This window comes from Lepeophtheirus salmonis, chromosome 4 (genome assembly GCF_016086655.4).
Source record: "Lepeophtheirus salmonis chromosome 4, UVic_Lsal_1.4, whole genome shotgun sequence".
Taxonomy (NCBI): domain Eukaryota; kingdom Metazoa; phylum Arthropoda; class Copepoda; order Siphonostomatoida; family Caligidae; genus Lepeophtheirus; species Lepeophtheirus salmonis.
This window is the reverse complement of record NC_052134.2, coordinates 30,746,135-30,765,451: the sequence shown is the minus strand read 5'-3', so window position 1 is coordinate 30,765,451 and position 19,317 is coordinate 30,746,135. Positions and strand designations below refer to the sequence as shown.

The window sequence follows — 19,317 nt, the reverse complement described above, 5'->3', positions numbered from 1 at the left end:
CCTTTTTCAACAAGTGTCGTGACAAAATGAAATGACAAATTACAATGGTAATTACCAAAAAGCATTGAGTATCAAATATTATCGACAACGGAATCACCATGAACGACATAACATAATTCGTTGTGCACTAAAACGGCCGCATTTTTAACATGAAAATAATCAACAAAGACTACCAGAGCCTTTGATTGTCTCTTCAGAGTAATCAACGCGGCAAAAAACAAAGACCCGATTGCCCTGGAGATATGCCGAACAAGTTAGTTTCGAAAAGGAGGTTAAGAGGGGCCAAATTGAGTATGATGGCGTAATGGTGTAAAGCCTTAGATAGTTGTCAATTATCATGAGGGAAGATATGGGCATAAAGACTCAAGGTTGCTTGATGAGAACCTCGAGGTGTCCTAGATTATCTCAATGTGTCCCTCGTATTTTCGTGATGTTAAGATCCTCCATTATGGGGGTTGGGTCTTCAGAAACCAATTGCCTCTAACACTCTTCACTTAAACTTTGATTATCAAACAAGTTCACTAGGTAAGCAATACGCTTGTATAACAGAACATATATATAAAAGATATTGCACCAACTTTAGAGGTCATTTCGAGGCCAATAGATACAATTTTTCAAGAATAATGTGTTAAAGTGTATTAAGGTCTGGTTTGGCTTTAGGTTATTGCAACCACTATAATGATAGTGTACCTGGGAATTCAAACAGCCATCACCATTTGATTAAAAAATACATTCGAAATTAATTTGAAATTTGAAAAAAGAAATCATGAAATATTAACAAAATTTATTAAAAGTATACAACAAGGCGCTTAGGTTATTCTAAAAATAAAACAAAAAATGTATGTCTCTAAAAAGCTCGTGCGAAAATATTAAAAATAGGTTATAAAAAAGAACAGTGGATTGTTTTTAGAAAATTAATTTTATGAAGGAGTGAGATTTTTTTTTAAGTAATCAAATTTTCAAAAAGGGAGGAACGAAAATTTTGCCCAGGTCTTAGTGATTAATTGCTATCCTTATATATTCCCAGATTTAATTCAGGCCTTGCAAAGTTTGTTTCGTATAGGACCATGCACTAGCTAAGGCAGATTCTCGACATTATAACACTGAACATTTATTTAAAATGTAATCTCCAAAGCTTGATAAATTTTGATCAACTAGCCCCTGCCGATTTCACTTCACGTTTTGCTTCCGATAAAAATAAATTGATTTATGCAAATTTGAAAACATACCATTGATTGCCTCAAATATTAAAACAAATGAAATCCATATAAACAGGGATTTCCAATCAAGGCACAGAGGCATATTTCCTGTCAGTTGCAGTGTTTTAAATATTTTTCCTCCTAAGACCTGATTTCACTCTTAATACCAGGATTTTTTCAAAGCAACTAGTCTTCAATTTTGCTAATTTTTTTATCTTGTAATCTTATATCCTTTTAATAACTTAAAACATGTTCCAAATCATAATTTAATATAAAATTGAACATATTTAAGTCTAATTAATGATTATTCTTGAAACTAAAAATCAAATCATTTATATTAAAAAGTAGTTATGCTGTATGAAAGCTTAAACAATGTTAATGATTATCTACCGAGTGTTACATGAAAAACTTACTGTAAACTTTGATAACTAAAGGCTTAGTGAACCAATTTCAAACCTTAAAATTGCGTCAGAAACTGCTGGGTTTATATTTGTTTTCCTGCGCCCCTCTCACAGTACAAATGAGCTCAGAAAGAGAAGTTGGTATCCAAATCTATATGCTTCTCCTAGCAGAACTATTTTCCACAGATAATTTTGACCCTCTCAAGGTGTTTACAAATACATATTATTTCGTCAAGAGCGTCTCTCTAGTAATGATAATGAAAAAGAAGTTCTCACACGCCAAACCAGCAGTGTGGTGAGAAAAAAGTACTGATCCTGGTCAATGTGGCCTTCTACAGCCCTGTCTTGAACATGTTTGCCTTTACATTCAGGTCGTGGATGGAGTCAAACAACTACACCAAAGATGTCCAAGTGGTGGCCCGTAGGTCGTTAAAATATGAAAGCGTGGTCCACTAATCATTTTCACTTCAAGTAGCATTTTTTAGTAAAATTATAACAATTTCATCACAACGCGTAGAATGCCCTCAATACGTACAAACATTGAGAAATATTTCCCCCCAAATAAAGGAATTATTGAGGACTGGGGAAACAATTACTGAGAAAACAGATGTAGTTTTTTTTTCAGGATTTATTTTTCTAAAAAATGTTCAATCGATCAAATTATGCAGCGCAGCAAAAAAACAAATTTTGTTATAGTGGGTTGACAGCTATTTTGAGAGACTCCGCATTTGATTGTTGGATAGTACATACCTTTACTTCAGTTGGCTGTCTCAAAATAGTCCTGAGAGGTAAGGTTATGGCTTGACAGAGGGCAGAAGTCATTTTATCAGAATCATTTGAACCTTAAATTGTTCTTCAAGTAGCTTTGGATGGTGTTGTATTTGTAAGAAAGAACACATCTTGGTTCCAGATCCACTCCCCAACCCAGTTGCCGAAGCAAAGTTCTTGGGTTCTCCTTCACTTTGGGTTTGACATTTTGCATCAACCTTTCAGAACAAACAGATTTCTATGTCTTTTAAATCAAATATAGGCATTAAACTATTTCTGGATTTCTAAGGAATCTCAGTTGATTCCATCAACTTGAATACATGTTTGTAATTGACTCAAATATATCTATTAAATGTATTGCAGTGTGTATTCATGAAGTAAATAAATAAATTGGGAAATTTCTCTTTCTTGATTTTTGTTCAAAATTGCTTTTATGTTGACACCCCACATATGCACTTCCATATATTTTTTAATGTAAGTCCTGAGCTTAAACAGACAAACTTTGCTTAAGTTTTATATACTATTAAAAATAATTAAACACCCCTACAACCTTAGTGTTAGGTGTTCCCTTAACAATTATATGTTTGCGTTTTGGGGGCTCTGCAGGTAAGGGCTCTATTTATAATGAGTAACATTTGGTAGGTGAACTTTATACGATATGTTTGCTGAAATGGTATTAATACCCCTTATAAATGAGCACTTCTCTAAATACCAATAATTATAATTGCTAAATAAGAAACTTTGCTGTAACCTCAGCTTTTTAACTGATTTGGAGTTCCTGGCTTGAAAAAAAAAATCATTTATTAGGTATCACTGATACCAAATCCTTATAAATTAAAAATTTTAATAAAATTAGTTATATATTTACTAATTGTAAAAACTTGAATTAAATCACCCAATGTAAGTACAGGGTGCGTGGACATAATCTGCCACATTTTAAAGACGATATTACTCCCTCAGCTGATTTCTGGTCCGTCTGTTTTTGGAGTTAAAATTTTTCCTGGGTCATAGGCTTCAGTTATTGTTTACCACTTGTAGTGATAGCATCATTTTAAGTGCCCAAGAAAAGTCATTATGTTCAATAAGAGAGATCGTAGGTACGCTGCTATTCAGATTATGCTTAGTGATCACATGGAATTAAGCAATGCTGACATCTCTGGCCTTCTGCCAATGCCAGTTAGAACGGTCTGAAGTCTCAGAAAGCAGCTGGAGGAGTCGTCGGATCCAATGAACGTTGTTGATAGGAAGAAGAAGGAGGAGAAGAGCACCGGGATTGTCTGGAACGTCACCTTCATCAACAAGGTCAGGGGCATCATCGACGAGGACCCCCAGCGTTCCATGAAAGCTATGGCAAGTCTGTTGTCAGTGACAGGCCGTGGATGGGGTAGCAGGAATCGTCTCCGGCCCACAAAGCTAAGTGGACGCAAGAATGGCTGAAAAGCAATGCATTTACGTTCGTACCCTTCTCCTCTTGGCCTCCCTCATCACTGGATTTGAACCTGTTGGACTACTTTGTCTGGTCCTACGTGGAGAACATGACCAACCGCTCCTCCCATAACACCAAGCAGTCTCTCATCAACTGCATCAAGGAGAAATTCAGTGAGATAAACGCAGCGCAGATCCAAAATGCCTGTTCTCGGTTTTGTAGCCACATTGAGCGGGGTTTGGCCGCAGATGGTGGCTACATTGAATCAATAGCTGCTATATACATTATTAAATATATTCGTTTTTATTTTATCAATAAATAATATAAAATAAGGTTGTTGTTGTTGTTTTTGGAAGCGGCAGATTTTGTCCACGGACCCTGTATAATGGTTCTTTCAAGATTAAGACGGGTATCAGAAATAATTTGCCTTATTCTAGAAATTATGTCAATAAAACTATACGTATATTTTTTTTAAAATTATTATTAATATAAACAGGAATCTGTAGCAAATATGTATATATAAATATTTTTTTTTTTTTCTTTGACACTATTAGTGGACAAAAAAGTTGAATCCAACTTTATTTGTTCAAATACTTGTATGAGCCTGCCCATTCCATGGACGTATGGTTGATGATCATGCTTTTTTCAAAATGTATCGATGTATGTACCCCATCCAATATAGGAACATTATGTTGTCTTAAATAATGAAGAAGATATACTAATAAAGATATAAGTTTAAATTAGTTATACAATGTCACTATTTGGCTTTATTAAACACATTTAATTTTAATAAGTGTTCATTTGAATGGCAGTAAACATACGAATTAACTTCTTAATGCAATCTCCCCTTCACGTTACTACTTGAAAAATTATTGAACAGATTGAGCAGCAATCCAAGACGAATTAGGTTAATGGAAACTTTCTTCTATTTTTTAATACTAGAATCTCAAAAAGAGGCATAGCAGTAGGCGGAAGAAGATTTAAATGTATATTTTTGAATATATAAGACTAGTATGAGCCTGCCCGTTCCACAGATATATGGGAGATGATAATGAAAGTGTGATGTGATGTCAATAAACTAACATACACCTGAAAAATTATTGAACAGAGTGAATTCTCATACGTAGTGTTGTGTCGGTCCTTATTTATTCAGTTCAGTCTTAGGACCGGTCCTATCGGTCCTTAGGACTGTCATTCTTCGGGACCAGTCTTATCGGTCCTTAGGACCGTTATACTCAGGGACCGGTCCTTAGGACGTTCGGTGCTTGGGACAGGCCCTAAGTACAGGTCTTTGGAATTTTTCATAAAATATTGATGTTTTATTGAGCCAAATAATTCAGATAAATATGTATCAAGATTATTGCACATATCTTGGAAAAAATATTAAATTTTTCATTATAATATAGTATAATACGAACATATTATATAATTACCTAATCATATAATTTATTCTATTATATAACAGAATAATTAAAAAGAGGAAAAACACCCTCATTGAAGTCATGACGGATCGATTTTACTTTCTATAAGGACCGACAAGTGGGACTGGACTGGCCCACGGTCTTCGGTTCTAAATAAGGACCGACACAACATTACTCATAAGTGCTAATCGAAGACGAATTAAATAGCTAATGCAATCTCTCTTCCCTTGTAATTTTTCATAGAAGATAGAGAAGAGAGCAAAAACTGTTGCTAGGCAGAAAAAACGGAGGAGGAGATTCTTACAGATAAACTTTGCTCTATTAATATAGATTTAAATTAAAAAATTTATGATAAATTTTCTTCATCATTGACACTAATTTATAATATAAAAAATTAAAGAAGAGAAGATCACGGGAATACTCAGTAATATGATGTCCCCTCATATTCTAATTATCTAAATATCCATATTTTAAAAGTACATTTCAAAAAGTAATAATTAATGACCTCAAATTAATAGTATATTTTTAAATTATGAGGTGAAAATGTTATAAATTACCGTTTTGTCTTCAGTTACATGAGTAACGTTTTTATATTTCTTTGAGGATACTTCAAAGGATATCCATATTTTTGTTTGATTTTTTAGTCTGGTTAAATAATTATAAACATGTTAAAAGTTCCAAAAAATATCATGATTGCTTATTTATTTGCAATAGCATTTGTACAAATTGCGAAGGGTAAGTTTTTTTATACAATTTCTAAACACAAGTCAGAGTTGGGAAAAATATCTTTTAAACTGTATTCCATGTCAACTCTTAAGGCCCGACTCATAAGTCCCATTCCTTAAAATTTTCCATAGATTCTTATTAGAGTCCTTGAATATTTTTATATAGTTCAGTTCAAATCCTAATAAAATAAGGTAGTTTTTTTTTAAAGTGTTTATCAACGTAAGAAAGTACAGAAAAAAATTGAATATATACCTTATGGCATTCACCTAACATAATATCTTATTCCGGGATTGATTCTCGAAATATCTAGAGAGAAAATTGAATTTACTTTCTTATAGAAAGTCTTAGCATTTGAGTTAAATCGTTGGATTATTTAATCCATTTGAGTTGCAAGTCTTCAAAATTGGGACTTGAGTCCAAGTCCCCATATACGATCCAAAGATCAACAATAACTATCATTGATAATCGTTTTTTTTTTAAATATAGGAGCTCCTTCAACTGATGATCCCGAAGAAGAAGTTCTATCTGCATGCCAACTACCGAAAGATGTTGGAGATTGTGACAAAAATCTGACTCAATATTTTTTTAATTCAGATAGTGAAGAATGTGAGGAATTTACTTTTGGTGGCTGCAATGGGAATGAAAATAAATTTGACAGCATTGCAGAGTGCAATGAGGCCTGCAAACAAGAGAATGAAGACAAATCAAACGCCTATCGTATGGGGGTAAATAAGTTACTTATTAGATATATCTTATAATAGCAAATCAAGTTAGAGATATATTTGCGTCATCAATGTTACATTTTTGAAAACTACAATGGTAGACTTAAGAAATGGTTTACATACATGACCGTTTTGTTTAAAGGGCTTTATTCTACAATATATGATATAAAAGAATACTTCATAAGAAATTGGGTAATTACATTTAATAAAAAATATTAATAAACATTGTGGTTTAAAATTAGTACTCAAAGACAAAGTTAGTTACAAAAGTGCACTAAAAGTCTATAAATAAATCTACAGTATAATGTAATAACTGATCCTTTTGAAGACCCTTACAATGCAATTTAATTGTGTAATTTTCTTTATAGAGTTCTTCGGAAAGTATTGTAGAATATCTACCCCATATCGAAAGTTACTTTATTGCCCTTGGGGATTTTTAAATCTAAAGCTCTATATCCTGAAGGAGCCTCTATAAAAATACCTCTTAACTCCAAGCTAGCCTTTTATTCGTTTAAGGTTAACTTAGAGTTAAGTATGGAAAACCTGATTGCTTTAGCCTTCTTCGAAGGAATTAACTTATTTATGGAATGGCCAAAAATAGTTATGATCGAGATGTGATTTGGCGAGGTGTTTAAATGTAATTCTAAACTCTATGCAACAAACTTCCTTCGTAAAACCAAAAACAGATATTCAACAAAAACATGGACCATTGAATGGAAGTCTTTGTAATAATCATGAAATATTATACAACTATGTTTTAAAGAGAAACTTGCCCTCTGATAATCATAAAAATATCTTGCAAATAGAAAATAAATTGTGGGTCAATTATTAAAAAAATTGTTTCAAAAATATAAGAAAAAAATATCTCATGAAAACGTTTTTAAATAAAATATGGAACAAGGTTTTAAATAAAAGATCTCCTTTTCTCAAAAAATGTCAGTCTAAAAATGAAACAAAACCCTGTTTCTTTAAAAAATTCAATAGAGAAATATAGCAAAAAAGAATTAGTACAACAGCTAATAATATACTAATAACTCCTACAAAAGACATTATGAGAACAAGAAAAAAGGTTTTTGTATACTGAATGAACGCTTCAGCAAAGAAAAAAACAAACAAATCGTAATTCATTGTTTTTTAAAATGATTTAAAACATTTATAAGATTTAGAGTTCAGAAAATCACTGTTTTATAAAACTTCGTCTACAAAAAAATCCCATTTTTATACAATTTAGTGTGAAGGAAATTACAACTTTACTCTTATAGAGTTAATTAGCTTAGAATTGTATATTTTATACCAATTTATCGTAATTAAATTGCTTGACTTTTTATTTTTTTTCTAGTTTGATCAAGGAGAAGTAAGTATAAAAAAATTATTTATAAAGTATGTAAGTATATATATTTTCAATTCATTCGAAGAAGGCCCGATTCTCTTAGTTTTTTGGAGACTACTAAAGATTACATGGCAGAAAAAAAGACAACTAATATTTCATTAATTGTCTGGTTTTCCCAAAGTAGGTCTTCTTTTTTAAATTAGTGATATTTGACCGTTAAAATAAGATATTAATTAATTAAAACCCGATATACCGAATACGGTACGTTAATTTAAATATATACATAAACAAAAATGTCTTATGCAGCCAGTAACCATATCTATAAGTTACGTACACATTTGACTCAGATTAGAAACCTTGTAACTGCCACTAAATTTTATTAGAACCTTCAAAATTTTCTATTGTCAATACATAGTTTATTTTTGACAAACCAGTATACATAAATTAATTTAAATTTTAATCGATGATGATATTGAAAAATATAATAATATATATGTACTTTATAATTTTAGAATCCTAATGCAAGATTTGGACTTGGTTTTTACGGATATCCTGTAAATATATTCATAAATATTTTTTTTTTTATAATTTAACACTTTTGCATACAAATATTAGTAACTAAAGTTAAAAAATACATAAAATATTTTTAAATGTGTTTGTCCTAAAGCTAATTTATATTCTTTTTCAAGAATCAGAAACCCTACGGACCTGTAAGTTTGAATCCAATCTTATAAAATTACATAAATTCAATTTTCACCCTTTTTTAGATTGGACACCCACAATATAGAAATAATTGGTATGAATTTGTGAGTTAGAAATCAATTCTAAAAACTTAAACTTGCTAATATTTAACTTTTTTTTTTAATTTCAGGAGCCTGAAAACAAATGGGGACCGATTAATTACTATCCAGTAAATATAATCATTTATAATTTAATAAATTTTAACAAATGATTACATTTCCGAGTGCTTTAAAATTTTTTTTAAGTAAACTAAAGTTGTAATTAGATTAAACTAGAGATGTTAAATCGATTGAATATCGTAGTTTTTCAAGCTTTGACAAATAATCATTCTAAAAAAAGGTAAACTTTGCCTTAGGTTCAAATATGAAATATTATTCCCCAAAGTCAGATGACATTTAAAACTTTTAGCCTTTCTCCTATCTTTGGACCGAAGTTCCAAACATATGACTTTGTACTTCAATGTAACTTGTCCTTTGGTCATTTCAAATAATATCTAAATCTACCATGTGGAAAGTGTCAATATAATGCGTATCAAGGCAAAACGTAAGATAATTAATCATTGTCAAATTAGTTACAATACCGATGAGGACGTAATATAATTTTTTTTTAATATATAGTATTTTTTACTGTGCTATTTTGCTGGACGTTTTCTAAAAAAGTTGCTAATATCCTTTAATTACGCTATGCAACAAAATGAAGGTCTTGAAGCGCCCGCAGGCTAAAACAAACATTTATCAATTCAAAGAATGTGGGTTTGGTCTTTAAATTCTTTTTTTAGAAAATCAAGTTTTCAGGGTATAACTACGATTCAGGTCCTTATTTTGACATGAAATACCTTTATAGGTGAAAATCAAATTAAATAACAGATTGATACAAGCATTCAGTATTTGAAAAAAGAAATATTTTTTAGTTTATCTTGATTACAATTAATAAAAAATGTATATGACCACTAAAAAGTTGAGTAAAATGAAGGTTGCATTGTATATCGATTGCGATAATATTCAGTGGAAAAAAAAATAAACTCTTCAAGCGCATTTCAACAATAACATATACTAATATGATTGAAAATTTAGATGTAAGGGGAATATTACCGATTCCATTTTCCTGCCCGGAATAATATTGTAATATATTGTTACACAACCTAAATAGCTTATTTTATAAAAAAATTTAATAAATATTTAAACAAAATAGGCCAACAATCAATCAAAATCGCCCATTTTTAAATGCAATTTAAAAAAAATTAAAATGTAAGGTCTATTCTATAGCTTCAGCTATGATATAAAGCACTTGATGAAAAAATAATAATATAATAGATATTCGGTTCTAAGTAAGGTCCTTTATTTTACTCGATTTTTTAGTGGTTGTATACATTTTTTTATTAATTGTTATCAAGATAAAGTAATAGTTAATTCATTTTTTAAATGCTGAATGTTTGTATCAATTTGTTACTTACTTTGATTTTCATATATGTAGGTATTTCATACCAAAATATGGCACTAAATCGTAGCTATACCCTAAAAACTTTATTAAAAAAAGGCTTTACAGGCCAATCCTGTAGAGTTGAAATTTTTAATGGTTTTTTTCGTTGCATAGTGTTATTGTAGAAAGAACATCAAAATTATAAAATAAGTACAAAAGAGTCGGCTCATAAAAGATTGAAAGTACCTTTGATTATTTATTGTACGGCTGTAAGTGTAAATCCTAGTTACCTATGTCGTTCTATAATTTCTTCCTCCTTCCCCCAGTTATAGCTGCTTCTAGCTGATAGAATGAAAAATCATGACATTTAAGCTGTTCTTCATTCATATTGTCAGTGTTACCATGTTGGTACACTTTTATATTTCGAAAGTGTAACGATTTACAGATATAAATATAATTTTTCTGCGCTTCATCGCTATGAAATCATAAGAACTTTTTTCATTTCATTCCACCTTTAATTCGAAATATTAAATTTTATACCTGCAAATTGAATAAATTAAATTTGAACGACCCGTTTTCGAATATTCATTAACATCTCTAGGATCTACCAAATAAATATGATCTTAAGTTAATATAAATATTTTTAATTCTATCAATTAGGGCTATCCATATGGTGGAAACAACGTGAGTTTGGCTAAGATAGTTATAGAATTTGACAGTATTTTTATCCTTATCTTTCTAGAATATATTGGGAGTAAATAAACACCGTCTAGCGGTAAGTCCAAAAAAATTATATTTTTTACCCATTTATATTTCTTTATTCCATTATATTTAGGCACTTGGTTATAATAGAGGTCGAGAGGTAATTATGACTTAAATGTCTTTTTTCCACGCATTAGCAACGTTTGTGTCTCACAAAAGTTATGATTTTTTATTGAATATTCTATATAATTGTTCGTAACAATAAAGGAATGAGAAATTTAGTTAGACTATCATTTCGGTGTCAATATCGGTCTTTTAGATTATGAATTAATAAACCATTAAAATATTTTATACCTAATTATATTATTCAATTTGTAGACTGATATCCGAAGTTTGATAAAAACCATTATTTTCTCATTCCAAATTCAATTTTGAAATGTATTTGGTTATTATATTGGTACACATGTCCACAACGTTTGTATTCTTAGCTTTGTTATATTACAAAAAAATAAACGTATTTTGGTTTCGTCTGTGAGTTTCACCCATTAAAAAAATTATTAAAATTTTTATCAAAATTCCCAATTTAAGGCTCTTACTTTAATAATGTGAAACTATATTTTGTTTTAATCTCAAACTAGCGTTGATGAAATTATTTTAAAATTAAGGATTTATTCTTTCTCGATGTCATATATTCTTACGAAGAATTTTAATTTTTTAATTGACATTTATGATTGCAAAATGAATGGATTAGAATGGAATAACAAAGGATAGAAAATTTTATTATGAAAATAAATATAATATATATTTTTGAAAATAATTTTCAGAATGTGTCTATGAGTAAATATTTTATTTATTTATTGTAGACTATTATCCACTACCTCGTAATTATTTTTTTTAAAGTTCTTAAATTTTATTGAGAAAATAATTCTACGATTGTTTAGATTCATTTATATTTTTATTTCATAACTATTCAACTAATAGAAAATATTAGCCTTTAGCTGTACAAGAAAATAAGTATCTGCATTTCATGGCTATTCCTTGAGTTTTTATAGCAGACATAAACAATTTATCACAAGAATTTTACTTTTAAATAAATTTAAAACAATTCAATATATCTTTAATTTATTTTTAGAACGCCCTAGCTTTTATTTCTTAATTATTAATAATATTTTATTATTTTTAGGGGTATTACGGAAATACAGACGTAAGTTTCCTCACATTATTGATTAAAAATTAATTTTAAAACAAATTATTTCACAATTGCAGGACAAGAAAACCGGATATGTAAGTACTTGTCGTGTTTTTACAAAAAATGCTTAATATATACGTTTTTTTCTAAATTTCTCAGTATGGAGAAAGTAGGAAAAAACTGAGTTTTGGTGCACCCAGATTACATGTAAATTTGATTAAGTTATAAATTATACATTTGTATTCATATGCAGTTCTAGACCTTTTTAAAAAGTGGGAGTTAAAGAATAATTTTATTCAAAGAATATCTACAATAATTAAAATTTATATTATGTCAGTTCTTACTTATTCGGTACAATTCAGCCCAGTCTGAATACTGGTTCTATTAGTCCTTGATACCGGTCCTTAAGACTATCAGTAGTAAAACTGATTTAAAAAAATGGATGACGTTATGAAGGACTAAACTTTATATTTTTTAGGACTGACATGCAGGATAGAACTAGACAGTAGAAAAATTGAACTAGACAGTAGAAAAATTTAACTAGACAGGACTGCATTTTTTTTTCCTAAATAAAGACTGACACATCAATAGTTCAAATAATATTCAACAGTGGTTTCACCCACCGGCTAAAACCCACATTTATCATTGTTATTTAACTCATAGAATACAAAAATGACCATTAATTTTTCTATGGCAGTAGGTTTCACCTTTAAAGCTTTTTTTTAAGATTAACTTTTTTTGGTGTAATTTCAATTCAAAGCCATATTTTGCAATGAAATAATAATATGAATTAAAATTTAATGTGACTACAATTGATACAAAACATTTCAGCATTCAAACGATCACTTATTTATTAAGTTATCTCAAATACAATTTCTCCAAAAATTCTCTACAAAATCCTAGTGTTTTATAGAATATTAAAATGTAATGTTGCTTGGTAATGTTTCGACACGAAATTTAATTAAATCGATTATTTAACTAAATCTAATAAGTAAGTAATATTTCAGTGGGATGAAAGTTAAGCTTAATTAAATATGTTTATCCAATGTAATTGATTAGTATTTCTTGATTATATGTAAGTAATCTAATCGACTTATTTACATTTAATTTTGGAGCTTCTTCAGTCTTTAAAATATTAATTATTCCTTCCAATGAGTCAAATGGTTGACATAGTCAAATTTAATTGAGAAAAGTTTTCACACAATCTTACAATATAATTTTTTTTAAATTCTTTTAGAAAATTAAAAGTTAAATTGAAAAAATCAATCAAAATCGAACTTTTTTTTTACTACAAATATTTTATTGTTATACAAGAAAGTGTATTCTTTAATATTAAATATAATATTATAACACTAAAAGAATTGCAAAAAAGATGCAAAAAACATTAGCTTCTTTTAAGAGATCCTTCATTTTAATGGCCTTTTGTATAATTTGACCAATTTTGTAAGAACTGTATTGGAGATAACTTTATATAATTTTACTTCCTAATTACTTAAATTGTTTTTTTAAAAAGTGTTATTAACTTTAATTTTCATTTACATAGTAATTATATCTATAAGTTAGTTACAAAATTGACCATGAAAAGAAGCCTTGTAACTGCCATTCAATTTCATTTCCAGTTTTAAATTTTCATTTTTAAAGGATAAGTTCATTTTGATGAACTATTTACTTTTTGTCGTTGAAAATCAGGTTTACGTGATATATACCTTTGAAATAATGAATTTTTACTAAACAAAATATATCCTTTACATTCTTATCAATATTGACAAGTCAACTTTTGGGGTAAATAAAAATATGTAATATATTTTGAATTCTTCATTCACAAGGGGTATTGAATCATTTCAAAAGTGAGGAATAGTTAGTTGTATAAAAATGACGTTATATATTGATGAAAGCACTATCATGCAACTTTTCATTGCGATTGTTATTCAAAAGTGCAGGTATAAAGTAATGTATCTTACTACAAATTACTAGCGTCTTATGATTATATTCGATTATACTTAAGTTTTAGGTTAATTACTTGTATTTACTCAGTCGAAATAATAAACTGAACCAGTATTTCTAGATGCCGTAAAAAGCACAACCAATTTTGTTAATTGCTTAGAACAAATTCATATAGTAAAAGCGAAAGAACACCTGAACAGATTTTATATTTATCTTATCTACGTATAAGGAACTATTATAACTATTAAACCCTGGTTCTTGATGTGGAAAAAATACTGTTCAAACTAAGCAATGGCTTGAAAAGTGTTATGGGAACACCAGTCTATAAAAAGAATAATAATATTTAAAAAAATATTTTTTAAAAACAACTAATTTAGAATATTAAAAAAAACTGATTTCTTTGTCAAGACCGGGACTTTTCAGTTCATGTGTTATGTATTCAAGATTTGATTTAATGAATTACGTATAAAAAAATTAAGTATAAATAGTTTCTGTAGGTGTAAAACACCAGGATTTCGGAAATGAACCCCTAGTTAAGGTCAATTACAACAACTACTCAGGGAAAAAAATGTTTTATATTTACGAATAAAGGCATTATTAAATTGAACATCCTCTAAACACCCGTGGGAAGTACTCGCATTAAATTTGAATGTAGAAATTAATATGAAAATATGTAATATTTATTTCTAAGAGTCAATAATGTCTTAGCGTAAATATTATAATTTATATTAAAATTCACTACATGATAGTTATTTTAATAAAATGTTCGATAATTTTCTTTAGACAATTATTCAACAATTACTTTAATTCAATTATATATTTCATTTAATAACTATTCAACTAATAGAAAATAATTGTCTTTAGTTGGCTAAGAAAAGAAAGTATGCACATTAAATGGTTATTTCTTGAGTTTTTATGGTCGACAAACAATTTTTCAGAAGAATTTTACATGTGAATAAATTTAAAACAATTAAACATATCTTTAATTTATTTTTAGAACGCCATAGTCTTTATTGTTTAATTACTAATAATATTATATTATTTCTAGGGTTATTACGGAAATACAGACGTAAGTTTCTAACATTATTGTTTAAAAATTAATTTTAAAACAAATCATTTCATAATTGCAGGACAAGAAATACGGATATGTAAGTATTTTTCATTTTTTAATATAAAATGTTTAAAACTTACGTTTTTTAATTTTTTTAGTATGGAGAGGGTAGCCAAAAACAGGGTTTTGGTCCACCCAGGATATATGTAAGTTTGATTATGTTGCAACTTATAAATTTGAAGTAAAGTGGAGTTCTAGACCTTTTTAAAAAAAAGTGGGGTGAAACAATATTTTATTCAAAGAATATCTACAATAATTATAATTTATGTTAAGTCAGTTCTTACTTATTTGGTACAATTCAGTTCAGTCTGAAGACTGGTCCTATCATTCCTTGAGACCGGTCCTTAAGACTTTCAGTAGTAGGACTGATAAAAAAAATTCGATGACGTTATGAAGGACTGACATGTTCAGTCTGAAGACTGGTCCTATCAGTCTTTTGTTTAAAGGTGGAGGTTAAAGAAAATATTAATCCTTGAATATCTAAAATTATTATACTAGCCATTCTAAAAATATATAATAATTATCAGAATATATTTTTTGACAAAAAAATAATAGAATATATATTGATATTAAAGAGTGTATTATATATTTATAGAACTTTTTATTTATATTTCCTACGATTACCACGCCTAGCTCTGTGGTGTATTGTGGAGGCATCCACAAAGTTATCAAGGAGATCATTAACGGTGTATAATTAAATAAAATTAATAATTATCCAAGATGACAAAAAATGGCTCTTTTTAAAATGAAAGTGAAATAGACAAAAAGACCCAGTCCAAAATATTTGGTCAAAATTAGCTGCACCACCAATAACTTTTTTTTAAAGAAGCACCCATCCAACCTCTTAACAATTAATATGAAATATAGAGTAGAAAGGGGAATAGAAAATGTCTATTACTCTACAAAGAACGTCTTGTTTGATAGTTCACTATGCAAGAAAACAAAAATCATGGAACAGCTGCTGGCTGACACCAACATTTATTAGTGTTATTTAAGCTGTAAAACACGAATATGACCATTAAAACTTACTACCTCAAAAGATTTGGCCTTTAAAGCTTTTTCTTTAAATTCACGTTTTTTGGGTATAACAAATTGATACAAACATTTCAGCATTTGAAAAATGACTAATTTATTATCTTATCTTATTAATATAAAACATAAATATAATCATTAAAAATAGAGTAAAATAAAGGACCTTACTTAAAAGTTAATTACTTTTTATTTTTACTTTGAAGTGATTTATATCCTACCTGAAGTTATAGAATATATCCTATATTTCAATTTTTTTTAAATGTCTTTAAAAAATGTTACTTTAGATTGATTTTTGGTTAATTTAGTTTTTCTTATTTATTAAGAAATTTAAATATAATAAACTGGTTAGGTTGTGTAAATATAAAGTACAATAATATTCCGGGGGGAAAATTGAATCATTTATCATTTTATAACTATCAAGGAATCAATTATTTAGAATATGAAGTATCTTTAAACTTTTTTTAATCCCCTTATATTTAAATTAGTAATTAGTTTACTATAAATTTCTTAATTAATATAAAAAACTATATCAACCAAAATCGAACTTTTCAGAATGTAATTTTTTTTAAATTAAAATATTAAGTCTATTCTATAATAACTAGAATATAAAGTACTTGACTAAAAAATAAATATTACCTTTAATGTAAGGTCTTTCATTTTAATTGATTTTTTGGTGGTTATACACATTTTATATGAATTTTAATCAAGCTTAAGTAATAAATAAGCCATTTTTCAAATGCTGAAATGTTTGTACCAATATTATCTTTGATTTTCATCTATATAGTTATTTCAAATTGAAATATTACACTGAATCGTAGTTATACCATAAAAACGTACATACCAAAAAAAGGCTTTAAAGGACAAAATTTTTGAAGTTGAATTTTTTAATGGACATATTCGTTTTCTACGGCTTAAAAAACATTAATATTAGTGAGTTTCAGACTGTGGGTAAAAATGTTGTCGCATGTTGTAATAATTTAAAAATATTTATCAATTGTACAGGTCACGAAATGTAACCGTATTTTAGATTATGAATTCACAGACGTAAAAAATGTATTGTAATTTTATTTAACATATAGGTAAAAGGTAACATTTATTTTCTAATAGATATCTTAAGTAATGTTTATCTTGCGTTTTATGAGTGTAGTTGGTTCACGATTGATAATGTTAGAAAGAAAAGCTTTTGTACTAAAAAAATTCTAGAAAAGTTTTTTTCATTGTTTGATCCAGTATTCTTTGAGGGTGCTGAAAATGTGCAAAGTGTCGATGGTCATGATACTGTAAACCCCAATTTTGGTTTCCTCTATTTTGTCCCTAAAATTTATGTTAAAGATGCATTATACTATTGACGGCCCATTGTCTAAAATGTGGATAAATTAATTGAAATTGTCATGCCCAACCGCCAACAAACGGTCATTGTTTTGATTGCCCAAGAATTTTCAAAATATAATAAATAAATCCATGTAAAACAATGATTTTCTTATGCATTTCTTTTTACTGCAGATTATATTTAAGGCAAAAAAAATTAATTTTACATTTGGGAGTGGCTAAGCATACCAAAGAAGTACTTTTATAAGGATTTGAATGGGATATTAAAATATAAGAATGTGATGATTATTTCTAAAAGTTAATATACTATTTGAAAATAAATATATCATTATTTATTTTTTTCAGTCTGGACATTTCTCAGGATATCCAAACCCACTATCTTATGTAAGTATCTTTTTTATAAAGATTATTTTAAATCATTAATTACTTTACTAATTACAGAGGACACATAAGAAAAGCGCAGAAGTGGTAGGTTATCCGATGCAAACACTTTAAAATTGCACATAAATTATGTAAATTTGTACAAAATTGTCCTTAACATTATTTTCGTCTCACCAGTTTCAGGATAAAAAAAATAGTACCATAGCTTTCGGGTGAACCCATGTCAAATCAACGAGGAAATGTCAACCGACTCTCTCAGATTTGGATGATTTTTGGCAAACAAGGTCAAATTCATTAATTAATTTAGTGTGAAAAATTTCAGCACCTTATTCTGAGTTGTTTCCGAGATATAGATACTCGTCTCAGACCAAAATTTACTTGATCAACAATATAAAAAAAAGCCCAACTCTTATGAATATGAAACTTTGGCAACTTGTTTTAAATAAATAGGGGTATCCCTGTGCCAAAGATCGTGCTGGTTTTTTTTTATCATAGCTCCTAGGATGGAATCTCAAATTTAGGTTACTTTTCTCCGGAAATTTGGTCAATTTTACTTACGAGTTTATTTCTTAAAATTATTTTATGATTTATGTAGAAAAGAAAACTGAATTACAGTGATTCATATTATTGATTAAAATTTGACAAATTAAAAAAAAAAATTAGTAGTTTATAGTATTTCACTTATTTAAAAAGTTTGAGATAACTTTAAAATAGCTTGTTCATTTTGATTCTTTTTTCTAGACTTCGAACTGTTGTACTATCACTCTTGTAGCTGCTGTTATAACAATGGCATCGACAGCCCCTTTTTAGGCATTTAAACTAGTGAGATCTTAAAATCAGTCTTGGATAAAAATGTGCACTTCATCCTTCGCATTGATTTTTTTTTACTTATTTGATATTGTCCTTCATAGACATTTTTAGGCCAAGGCCAAAGATAATTCCAAATAGCTAAACGACGACCAAGTTTGGCTTAGAGAATGTTTTTTGTTCGCTAGATTGGTGAAGGTATCATAACTACAAAACACATATAACGAGGAAATAGTTTTTTAACCCCCTATATTTGGACCAAAATTGATCTGTCGATTATTAAGTGTTAAAGTATGTACATGTACATACATTGTACATAAGTATTATTGTCTGCTTAAAATAATTTCCATGCCCCTAGTTATAATATATTTGTGATATTTAAACCTATTCCGATACATGTAGTTTTAAAAAATTATTGGATGATAAAGTTTGAAAGTATAAAACAAATATAATTTCAATCTTAATATTTTAATTGGAAATTAAATTATTTTTATTCCTAGGAGGATTCTGAAAGTGATGCCAGCTGGTAATTGGTAAAATAAAATACTTCTCTTCAAATAAAGCTTATCGAATGGTTTCTGGATGTTTAATTATATAATATAAACACCAATGATGTAATCTTGTTTCAATACTAAAATAACAATACAGAACACTTTAATAAAAAAATTA

General features: G+C 28.5%; 1 protein-coding gene across 1 annotated transcript; it reads left to right on the top strand.

Moving 5' to 3' along the window:
• The first annotated feature begins 5,788 nt into the window (after positions 1–5,788).
• Positions 5,789–19,317, top strand: LOC121116674 (uncharacterized). Its single transcript, XM_040710948.2, has 19 exons — positions 5,789–5,950; positions 6,428–6,666; positions 8,003–8,017; positions 8,506–8,547; positions 8,683–8,703; positions 8,761–8,799; positions 8,865–8,903; positions 10,814–10,837; positions 10,896–10,928; positions 10,989–11,015; positions 12,039–12,059; positions 12,122–12,139; positions 12,204–12,251; positions 15,037–15,057; positions 15,119–15,136; positions 15,198–15,245; positions 17,806–17,844; positions 17,902–17,928; positions 19,149–19,317. The coding sequence occupies exons 1-19, from the start codon at positions 5,881–5,883 to the stop codon at positions 19,176–19,178; spliced, it is 819 nt and encodes a 272-aa protein (XP_040566882.1). The 5' UTR covers positions 5,789–5,880; the 3' UTR covers positions 19,179–19,317.